General features: G+C 37.9%; 1 protein-coding gene across 4 annotated transcripts in view; it reads right to left on the bottom strand.

Moving 5' to 3' along the window:
* Positions 1-11674, bottom strand: part of LOC144025625 (transcription factor COE3-like) — a 68988-nt gene extending 57314 nt beyond the window's left edge. For 2 of the 4 annotated variants that reach the window (XM_077531865.1, XM_077531867.1), the window contains exons 1-5: positions 11253-11674; positions 8413-9214; positions 2503-2659; positions 1685-1748; positions 101-156 (exon numbers count right to left, since the gene is read on the bottom strand). In XM_077531865.1, coding sequence (XP_077387991.1) covers positions 101-156; positions 1685-1748; positions 2503-2659; positions 8413-8546 — 411 coding nt within the window. In that variant the 5' untranslated portion in view covers positions 8547-9214; positions 11253-11674. Of the gene's footprint in view, positions 1-100; positions 157-1684; positions 1749-2502; positions 2660-8412; positions 9215-10980; positions 11215-11252 lie in introns of those variants that run through there. The other 2 variants (XM_077531868.1, XM_077531866.1) reach the window with 2 other exon arrangements.
* Between the last annotated feature and the right edge of the window lie 780 nt (positions 11675-12454).

The raw sequence follows: 12454 nt of genomic DNA, 5'->3' as shown, positions 1-12454 counted from the left end.
CTGCAGCGTATTAGGAAGCGGTAAATCAGACTTGTTTTGGGGGTTTTCCTTCCAATTGCCGGTGATGATTGACCTGACTTAGTGCGTGCGTCAATCTCACCTGTTTGGTCATGGAGTCGATGAGGCGCACGTACAGGTCTTGCTCCGTCCTGATGCCTGCAACAAAAAAACAGAAGAAGATCATGACACAGGATGGACAATCTTCACTTTTTTTTTTTTTGTGCTTTGACATTGCAAGCATGAGATCTCTAAGAGCTGATTCCAAAGACGATGGTTTGGTGATGAATTTTAAAAAAATCATTCTTACTCTACCGATGGCAGAGACGTATCCTGACGAGGGAGGGGTGCACCGATCCCAATTTTCCGGCCAATCACCGATCTTTTAAAAAGTCTGACCCAATTTTTGCCAATACCAATTTTTTTTTCATTACAAGCAGCAGATACCTTCAGTGTTCCAATCTTGTTTGATTGGAAAACATTGAACAATATCTGCAAAATAATTAGGGCTGTCAAAAAGTTAAAGCGTTAATAGATTAATCACAGAAAAATTGTCGCATTAATCACGGATTAACGCACATTAATCGCACTATTTTTTTTTACCGCACTTGAGCCTTGAACGTAACGGCGGATGGTTACATTGAAGGCTGCGCAGGTCAGTGATGAGGTCAATGCACGGCATTTCCTACGCCTGTTGTTCCAAAATGAGCGGGGTGACTCCAGTTGGTGTGCTCGGTGGTAAATTTCGCTTTAAAGAACACCCCGACGGGACTTTAGATAAAACAAAAGTAATTTGCATTTAATTAATTAATAATTGCTGAATTGCACCCAATTGATATGATGCTGTTACGTTTGGAGCAATACACGCATGCATGCAATTGCGTACATGCATTTAATCAATGTTTGCAAATGACACTCATAATAAAATGCATTAATGTCAAAATATTACGGTATTTTGTATTTATTTTATATTACACGAATACACAAGTAATTTAGCTAATTAATCGTGGTTAACCAAAATTAAAAAGTGTGATTAATCAGATTACATTTTTTTAATGGTTTGACATATATATAAATAATACAAATGGCTTGTTTAAACTGCACATTAAGTCGTTCTCTCAAATCAAAACGAAAATCCGTTTAGTCATGTGACTTTTTCACACTTCTGAGGAGGGAGATGAGATTGCTGGAAAGGATCGGTTTATTTTTCAGGGATCGGCCGATCACCGATCTTCCAAAATGAAGGAAATCGGCCGGCCGATGAGTCGATTGGTGCATCCCTAATCGTGACGGGCACAACCTTTCGATGCATCTAATTGAAGTGGTCATCCAACATCGGATGGTCCACATCGTCATCATTTCGCTAGCCATCAACTTTTCGGACATCTTTGACTTTACAACATGAAATTTTCACGTTGTCGCGTGACAAGGTCCAAAAAAGATCACGTGAAACACGTGAAATGATGATAAGCGAACGTTTGTTTTCTTTTAGATGACAAAAGGAAGGTTGGAAAATGAACACGAGATCAAACGTTAGCTTGTTGCTAAGCTAGTGTGAAGAGTGCAGACGTGTCCGTCCGTCACACATCAATCGTGTCAAATGGAAACGTGTTGTGATTGACGCATCAAGTGTCACACAGGTTTTGAATGACTGATTGAATGTGTGTGTGCGTGTGCACGTGCTCACCGTTACTGTAAAGAAGTTGCAAGCGGTAATGAATCCCGTTGTTGGTCTTCTCGCCATTGTACTCCTGCGCAACAACACATTATCAAAAACAAAACGGCCACGACATGTCGACAATGTCAAGAAAACAGCCACACAACCAAAACACAAAATAAACTCAACACAACTACAACACAAATTTCAAATTAACACAACTGTCGCACAACACAATAGAAAAAAAAAAACAATAAAAGAAAATACAATAAATAAAATAAAATAATAATAATAAAATTTAAAAAACAATTTAAAACATAAAAAAATTTAATAAAAAAAATAACAGAAAATTAAAAAAATTTAAAACATAAAAAAATTAAATTAAAAAAATAAAAAGAATAAAAGAAAATACAAAATGAAAAAAATAGAAAAACTAAAAATGAAACAATAAGAAAATAAAAATGAAAAAATAACAAAATAAAAAATAAAAAGCCAATAACAGAATATAAAATTTAAAAAATAACAGAAAATTAAAAATTTAAAAAAAAGTAAAAAAAGTAAAAAAAAAAAATAAAAAAAAAAAACTAAAAAAAATGTAAAATGTAAAAAAAATACAGGAAAAAAAACAACACGTAAGAACATAAAACTGAAAATTAAAGCACAAAAAAACCCAAAAAACATTAGCATAACATCAATCCAAAAGCAGGTGAACTCAAAACACATGACAAACACACACGGTGGGATCCCGACAAAAGCAACACAAGATGAGCAAAACGCCAACAAGACAACACAATCAACACACACACAGTACCAACAGTGGTTTGTTGTGCGCGCACGCACACACGCACCTTGTCTTTTTCGACAAAGTCGATGTAGGACGTCCTCTCGATCTCCACGGGTTGCCCTTGCCGGTCGTAGAGCGCCAACACGAAATGGAAGAAGTTGGACTTCCTCAGGTTGGACGGCGGCTGCTTCTCAAAGTGCGCGCGGGCCAGACCCACACCGCTAACGCACACACAGACACAATTGCGTCAACCAATCAGTAAAATGCATTCCTAATGATAGGGATGTAACAATAACGGCAATATCGTGATATTAAAACCGCCACAATATATTGTCGTCGTCATGTCACGATATTCAAAGCAGCACATCTGTTCAAAATGGTTGATTTCCATTTGTACAGTTCTAGCGCCCTTCTGTGGCTATTTTTTTAGAACAGTTTCATTTTCACAAGGCATGTTTTGGCCCTTCGTTTCAAACGTTTCAAATCCACATTAATCGTCAGATAAAGGGGAATGGAATATGCTTGTCAATATGTGGAGGAACTCAATTATTATTAGCATGTAATTTACAGATTGTAGCTTGTTTATATGCATTACTGTCATGTACAAAAGCACAATATTGTGTTGTTTTTTTAAGCATGATTTCATATTTTTGACAATATTGTGACCTTTTTTTTTAATCATCAACCTCCCCACAATATTGTGATCATTATCATATGAGGTTAATATCGTATTGTGATGTTTGGATATGGTTACTAATAAGGAACAGATTCATGTTTTTCATGCGGTTGACAACTGCAAGGCCAACGAAGGCCATCCGTCCGAGAATCAAAAATGGCCGCATGGCACGACACAACACGTGTCATGTGACTTTGAGCAACAAACGGGCTTGACGGACAACAAAATATTGTCTCTTGTTGAGGAATGTTGTCAAGCTAAGAAAATGATGGATAATATATTGTAAAATGTGAAGTGAAATGTTGGACGTGGATTTGCGACGGGCATATGACTCCGCCCCCCAGCCCCGCCTGCCAACCCCCCCCCCCCCCCCCCGGAGCTCGTGTTTATTCACGTTTGGGACTCGGGGAGGCGCCGCTTGCCTCTCTGAGTCCCAAAGCAGCCATTAAAGCCGAGATGACCTTTGCACACGCACGCACACTGGATAAATGCTAGCACGCACACACATTAGCCTCATTTGTGTTTGTTGCTTTTGACCCTTTTTTATTTTTATTTATTTACTTATTTATTTATTTTTGAAACCGTACCAGCAGTCAAGCTCAAATGAATACCACTCTTCAAAGTGCATAAAAATCTAACAAAACGCATTCGTAGGGCTGGCTTTAAAATAGATTTATCGATATCGTATAGCTCATATAGATTGATACATAAAACCATGTATCGATATCCCCCCCCCGCACGCACACACACACACACACACACACACACACCCCCACCCACCCCTACACACACACACACACTTTTGTCACTTTATTTACACAGCTTGGGTTGTAATTGATTTGAATTATTGTTTATTGTTTTTATAAGGCCATGTTAAATAAAACTGATTATTCATGTACTGTAAATGCAATGGATTAAATTCTTCATGTAAATATTCATATTTTTACCGATGCATTAAATTAGAGAAGCAAGTTTCTACTATTTGCAGCATTGCTACTTTGGACTATCTAAAATAGCGGGAAATCCTCAACGGAATCGAAAATCGAATCGAATCCAACCGATTCTGGAAATCTGAATCGATACCCAAGCACTACACATTCGTCAAGACACACATTGGAATGGAAATAAATTCAAACACACAAAAAATACATTTCAACTAGGGGGGGTCAAAATGAGTGTGTTACTATTGAGTTGATTTAAAGTTCCTTTAACATCACTTAAAATAATAATAATAATAATTAATGCATGATTAATGAGCACCCCTTATACTTGTGTAGAATTTCACAAGTGACTTCATGTTAAAGATTCGATTAGCTCTTAATATGAAAAGAAAAATGCACCGAGCTGTCACCGGCTCATATATGCAATTATGCCATCTAGTGGCAGAAAATCAACCACAACATAAATTAATATCGTACTTTTTTTTTTTTTGTAACAGTACAACTCAATTTTATGATTATGACTTTACTCTATGACTGACTAATAGATACAGCCATATTTCTATTAGTTTGACATTTTCCCTCCATTTGTATCTTAATATAATAAGTGTCTGAAAACTTAGGGGAAAAAACATCTTATTGTACATTTAAAACGGGTATAAAATTTGTGATTAATCATAATTTAACTATTGAATTCATGCAATTAATTATGACCAAAAACTTTTAATCGGCTGACACCCCTAATTTCAACACAAAACAGGATTCAAGCAGCCCAAAATATAAATTAAACAGAGAACAAATTCCACCAAACACAGAAATGATGAGTTGAAACCTTCCCAGATGCTTTTTTGTTTGTCAGCAAGAAGAAAATATTTTGGCCTCATGCCCTAGATTCATCAAAACTACAAATTATATTATCAATATCAGGCAATACTCCTTGCGCACTCTGACAATGACAGCAACACTGACACCTACTGGAAAAATATTTTTGATTATTTTTAAATTTTTTATTATTAGGAATTATTTTTAAAATTTATATTATTCATTTATTCTTTATTTTTTTATTTCTTTATTGACTATTTATTGTATTATTATTTATTTATAATATTTTCATTATTATTATTATTATTATTATTATTATTATTATTATTATTATCAGTTTTATACTAGATTATCATGGATCTATCTACCTGAGCAATATATTGATAATGGCGGCATCATCATATCGTGAGATAATTGTTATCGTGAGCCTTGTATCGCATATCGTATTGTATCGTGAGGTTCCCGCCCCTAATTGAAAGATGAAAAAATGAATTTAAAAGCCCGCCGTAAAAATTAATCTTGCCAACATCCATGCACGACCGCCCACCCACAAACAGCGGAAGGAGTCCGGAAGGACACGCCCACCTGGCAGCGGATCGGCTGTCAAAATGGCCGCCTTGCGCTTGTGCGCGAATCGCATGCAAATGCAAAACAAACGCTTCAAACGCTCAAACATAAACACACAGGGAAAAAAAAAGAAGCCTTCAAACAACTTTAGTCGTCATGTTAAACAAACGTGTGCGTGCAAATGTGCATGCGTGGTCCAAAGAGTAATTAGTTGTTAATTGCAGCATGACCGCGGCCACTCTGGTGAGGGGTGTGTCCTAATTAGGAATGACACGCTCCATTAACACGCGCACACACCTTCAATTCCCTCCTGCTTGTTTTATCTCCTTCATTTATTGATGAATTGATTTTTCGGCATTGAAACGATGATTTTTGTTATACTTCTGCTTTGTTTTGTTTTTTTCCCTGCATGTTGTCAACTTTGCAAAATGTGATTTGTTTTGCTTGACGTGATTTACAGCATGAGTTTGTAAGACTAACGAATGATGGCAATGTCCTGAATGAAGTTGGATTGCAAATGATCCTTAGATGGCATTCCAACATTGACATGACTTCCACCACATATTATTGTGGGAATGCTGAAGCATTTTTTTTGCCATGTAACAACTCCCACATAATACTTCCGATTGACAACATTCAAATGTCAACTTGCTTCAAAAATTGACACCATCTTGGGTATATATATCGTCTGATTCCACATTATTTACAGTACTCGCACAATTTAATGTCAAAGAAATAAACAGAAATTGAACTTTTTCTAAGTATCAATTTCCCTGCCCACTTCCAAACATATAAAATCATCATTACCATTACCATCATCAGTTGGTAAAGCGCATTGTGTCCAGTAACCAGGAGGTCATCATTTCATAATTTATCTCTCAATTTACTTCATGAGCATTCCACACGCATTCAAATAACTAACTGCGTCATATATACACATATATGTGTTAGCATTCAGCTTTCAGCATTCCCATGCAATTTCTCCAGAAATTGCACTTAGTCTAGTTATTATTTATTCATTTATTTATTTATTTATTTATTTATTTATTCCTATGCAAGCTGCATAACTTGACTTGATTGAGTGTACTAGCACTGGATGACTTTTTGACAATGTGTAGATGACTTTCAGATAAATGTATTATTGTTACATTTTTTTGCTGTGCTGTATTTCCATCACATTACATTTAAATACTCAAATACTTTTAAATACTTTGGACACTATGCTTTTTTTTTTTTTTTTTTTTTTTTTAACTACACTTGCATTTATGTGATCTCAACTACATTTCATGATTTACATTTGTTTTATATATATTCACAGATTATTGATGCATTTTGTCCTGCAATGATGAATTTGAAATGTATTTATGAACCATATTTGACCGACATTACCGCATTCAAAATGAATTGTTTTATGACAGCAAGTTGACTTGAAACAATTTGCACTATTTGAACAACTTGACACTTTTTGACATGTTGCGTGTACAAAACTTGTTGCCAGTTGTATTGTTGTTTTTTTGTGTTTTATTTTCCTGCAACTTGATTGCTTTTGACGCTGCATTCCCGCCTTAAACACGGATTTTTAATTTTTTATTTTATTTTATAACACAACTCACCAAAACGGGACAATGATGATGATGATGATGATAATGATGATGATGATGATGTGTTGCCCATTCAGCCCTTGCAGCTTGTCGCATTCAGATCATTGGACGCAAAGAATTTTGCATCCTTCACATGGCGGATGTGCAATAAAACAAACGACGACCACTTCAACTTATTTGCATTCGTTGGACGGGACGTCGTGCTCGTCGTCAGGTCACATGACGACAGGCGCACACGCACCCACGATTTGTGTCGTGGGAAAAAAAAAGATTTTGTTTTGGGAGCCTCGTGTCAGCGTGTTCACGGCGTCATATGAAGAATAAAAGATGACGGACGTTGACGATTCATTCTGACAACATCGTCGACGAGGATTCTTCCGATTGTTATTTCTGGAAACGTCCAATCAGCGTGTGTCGATTGTTTGGCACCACTCCAAGTCAATTATGATTTTTTTTATTTTTTAATCTGAAGATTCTTATAATTTTCACATGACTATAAGAAATATTACAAATTTCCTTTGCATATGATATCAAAGAAATATTTTGTTATGTATTATTAAATATGTATTGATTTTGACAGTTATAAAATAAACGTTTTTTTTAAGCTCACACACATGCATCCGATTACATGCATGTTGTGTGTGTGAGACATTGACTGACATTTATTGTTATTATTATTATGAGATGTCAATTATTCATAATAAGACTTAAACACCGAGTGTGTCTCTCTCTCACACACACACACACGCACAAAGTAAATCTATAATATACAGACGTTATGTACACACATTTATAAAATTAATAAATATGCAAAAAATGTGTATCTTCAAATATGTGTAAATATACACATAATTATGTAAATTTGTGATATACATCAATCAAACAAAATTTGTGGAATGTACAATTTTGCCACTTGAATACAAAGGATGACTTTTTTTTTTATTTAAATGTATTTAATCAAAAGTTCCCTCAGATTCCAAATAATTATGAAATAAAATGTAATTGATCTTTTTTTTTTCTAATTCAGATTGAGTAATACAAATGATGAAACCAATTTATTTGCCTTTGAATGAGCAAAATGTGACGTCATCATTTTATTTGCCTGCCTGACATTGTTTTATGATTTTATTTTTTAAGGCCAATTCCATTTCCGCGTCATTTCTTTTGAATTGTACAAACAAAATGTAAACGTTTACCAGGCAAAAGTCAATTTGTCTTCGCTGCCAATTGAAAACTTTTTGTGTAACGCTGACAAGTCAATAAAAGTCGAAACGCATCCAAAAAATGGACAAATGACACATTAAGACGTTTTTTTTTTAAGACCGTTAGCGCAGTGCCTTCAAATATTATGTGCGTGTGTGCATTCTGACCTCTGCGCGGCTGTGTTGGCGTCCAAGATCCCGGCGCCGGCCATCCAGGACCTGACGGGGGTCATGCCAGCGGGGAGCGGCTCCTCCTTCATGGTGAGGCCACCCCGCGGGAGCCCGTCCTGGATGGAGAACATCGCGGATGACCCGCGCCAGGGAGAGCCGCCGTAATCCGTCGCGCGTCCGGATGACCGCGGCAAGGGGAGGGCGGGGCACACCGCAGGGACTGTCCCCAAACCGTGGTGGTGGGGTGGGGAGGGGGGGCCCCGATCCTCGCCGGAGTCCGGAAGGTGCGATCCCTCCGGAGCGACGGCGGTGGAGATCTTGGAGCACTTCAACGCGCCACGCCGACAACTTGGAGGAGGAGGAGGGAGGCGGGGGGAGACGAGCGGCGGTGGCGGCGGCAGGGCATCCCACGGGACCCGAGGGGGGGGTCGGGGGGTTTGGCGATTGGGGGCACTGGTCAGGAGAGCTTGGTTGAAGGCGACCGGCAGGAAAAGTCCAAAGACACAAACAAGCTTTGATAGAACAACACTCGCCTTCAAAAGGAGGTCCAACACGCCATGAGGAGGAGGAGGAGCAATTTGAGGGGGGGGGTTAATGTTGGGGTGTGCTATCAAATTCCCCCCCACACACACAGCATCCCGTAGGAGAGCTCCTTCCGCCTCTTCTTCCGAGACTCTCGCTCGGATCTCCCGCGGGACCCGAGGGGGCGTGCGCTTGTGCCCATATATGGTCGCCTCATTTGAATACTAGCCTCATCCCGGCCTCCCATTGGACGTGGAGGCCAGCTTGGCGCTCCGCGCTACAAAAAAAAAAAAAAAGAAAAAAAGAAAATGGCACACGTACAAGATGACTGCTTGAACATCAGCACGGTCGCATGTGTCATACATGATGTACATGTATGACTAAATGACATGTTAAATTACGTGTGACTAAATTACCAGCAATGACTAGGCTGACTTTTGCTCTTGTTGCTTTCATTTCATGTTTCATTTTGTTTGCATGTTATTTTAAATTGTTTGTTTTTTTACCCCTCTTTCCTCACAAATGTATTCAGCTACAATCCGATTTTGTTCCGTGATTTTATACAAGTACAAAAAAAAGGTGGAAATAAAAGGACAGCAAATGAAATGTGGAGAATGTGAGCGGATTGTTTTGGATATTTCCGAGCTTCCAAAAACATCTCAGGTGGATTTCTTCCTGACTTGTCAAGTAGTACAGTTGGCCTCCACAATGAAAGAAAAACAACAATTGAAGTCTTGGCAGGAGGACGGTGCCATCTTGTGGCTGTTGCGAGAACTGCAACAGTGGCTGCAAGGTCTCTCAAATGTATAAAGAAATACTCAACAACTCCTTCATATGACAAATACTAGGGGTGTTAAAAAAAATCGATTCGGCGATATATCGCGATACTACATCGCGCGATTCTCGAATCGATTCAATTAAAAAAAAATCGATTTTTTTTTTTTTTTTTTTTTTAAGAGCTCAGAATTGTTCATTCGGTAGTCTTACCGATTCAACGTCTTATCATCATTGCCTTTTTTTTGTGTGTGTGTGTGTGTGAATCAATTTTTAAACTTCCATTTTTAATGGAAAAATATTCAACAAAACGTCTGACTTCGGGTTAGGATTCACACCGTGAGCATGGAAGAATGTTATATGAACGGAACATTAAGCCTTAATATTTTATTTTAATGCTGTTCAAACATGAAACAGATTACAACCTCTATAAGACTGAAATTTCAGATAAATAAATAATACATTTTCATATAAATCTTACACTCTACAAGCTTACTGATTAGTATTTTCTAAATTTGAATGAAAAAAATCGCAACAATCGACTTATAAATTCGTATCGGGATTAATCGGTATCGAATCGAATCGTGACCTGTGAATCGTGATACGAATCGAATCGTCAGGTACTAGGCAATTCACACCCCTAACAAATACCATCATCATCACTATTATTACTCTTCAGGGGTGCAATATTTAATTGCTAATTGCAAACTTCTGACGTGTTAGAAAATAAACAAGGCGCTGAAGAAGAATTCATATCAGTTTGTGCATTTTCTGCAGCAGCAATTTGTGTTTTTTCCCTTTAAAAAATAGTTGAGAAATGAATCATGTTTTTTAATTTGATTTAATGATTAAGTGACAAAATAATAAACAGCTTAATTATTCAAATGTTTTGTTACAGCCCTATGATGATGGTGATGATGATGATGATGATGATGATGATGATAGTAGCTGTGTTTAGTTATGAACACTAATTGGTTTTCCAACCAAGTCAGGTGACATTCGGAGAGGGGGACTAACTAAGTACAAATACTTCGTTAGTACTTGTCATGTCTATTCTTGAGTATTTATTTTAGCTGACGTTTTAATTCCCTACATTTCATTTATTCATTTCCAACAAAATTAGCCTATGCTAAACTGTTAGCAATCACGATTAGCATTAGCGTGCTAACGATTAGCATTTAAGTACACCTAAACTAAGATTTAGTTCACACATACATCACTTATATCTAGACGACGTCGACATGTAATCATGCCTTAAAAGTCACTTACAGGTGATACTTAAACAATTGTCCATTAGTAAAAAGTGGAACTGCTGCCTCTTAAACGAGCTTATCAACTTGTATTGTTGTCCACTGCGTGCTTCCGGCAAAAAAAAGAAAAAAGAAGCAAATATACTTCAAGCAGTCATTCGAGGCACATATTTGCAGTCGACCTACTTTTAAGTCGACTAAACCGACTTGGTCGACAATTTTCCCCGAGCCCGACTTTCAATTAGTCCAAATGTTTTCCCATTTTTTAAATGGAAAAGTGTTTTGCTTTACCTGGGACTGGGCTGGTGGTCCCGTCTCGGTAATAGTATCGGCACAAATTGAGGCCTTTGCTGGTTTAATGGTTGGAACGCCTTTCTTAACTTTCCGTTCACTTGCTTCGTTAGCTAAGCTGCCAGCGACAAGTTCCCACGTTGCTTGTTGCAGGGGAAGGAAGGACGCCATGTCTACTTCTTCGGTTGGTCCACGGTGTCCCCCGCCTACTGCCCAGAGCCAGCTGACATAGGCGCCAGCACCCCCCTTGACACTTGTGAGGAATAAGCGGTCAGGAAAATTGATGGATGAATGAATAAATAAATAAATATCCATCCATATTTGTCAGTGTCTCTCCTTTCTGCAATCTTTGTATAATGTTTAACTTCGTTTCCATGGTAACTGCTTTTCTTTTGGCTGGACCAACATTCATAGAAGACGTTGCTTTCTTCTTCTTCTTTGGGGCCATGATGTAGGGGGGGGGGGGTGAAAAAGCAAAGATACTCCCACAAGTGCACAAGCGCTATCACTAGCTAAGGGTTAACTAGCGGACGAGGGGGAAACACTGCGGCCAAAATGACGGGCCGGACGTAACCAAAACGCCTTAGGTCGAGTGTGCTTAACTCAAGGACTCCCTGTACTTGTATGTTGTGTACTGGCAGATTGCAATTTGATTGATTTATTTTTTTAATTGGCACAATTGTCAGGTATGCTGAGTGTGCAAAGTTTTCATATATGCTGTTAATACCCTCAAAATCAGTGTTATTTTTTTCGAATGAACAATGTTTTGCCACAGCAAGCGATGCTTTGGAAAGTGGGCAGATTGAGCAAGAAAGTCGCCAAGTTGGCATCACTGGCACTGCTTTTTGGCTAGTGGCTCACCTCGCCTGCAGCAGTTTAAAAAAAAAAAAAAGTTAACCTCGCGCATTCCAAAACCATGCACACCTTCAAACGTTCATTTTTTTAGAAATATATTTGATATTAACATTTTCCTTCTTGTCATCTTTATTGGCACATTTGCATCTGGAGTGATATCAAAGTCATTGCAAATTGCATAACTTTGGATTATGTCACAAACCACAATTTATTTCTCAAAATCTCAACACTTTTGAGGTCACGGGGTGGCCATATTGCTCCTCCCAAGAAACATTTGTTTCCATACGATCTGATACATTTACAGTATCCAAATTGGACATTTGAGACAGTACTTAGTAGAAACAGCA

The sequence above is a fragment of the Festucalex cinctus genome, chromosome 9 (genome assembly GCF_051991245.1).
Source record: "Festucalex cinctus isolate MCC-2025b chromosome 9, RoL_Fcin_1.0, whole genome shotgun sequence".
NCBI lineage: Eukaryota > Metazoa > Chordata > Actinopteri > Syngnathiformes > Syngnathidae > Festucalex > Festucalex cinctus.
Note: the sequence above shows the minus strand (reverse complement) of the source record. Positions and strands in the feature narration are given on the sequence as shown.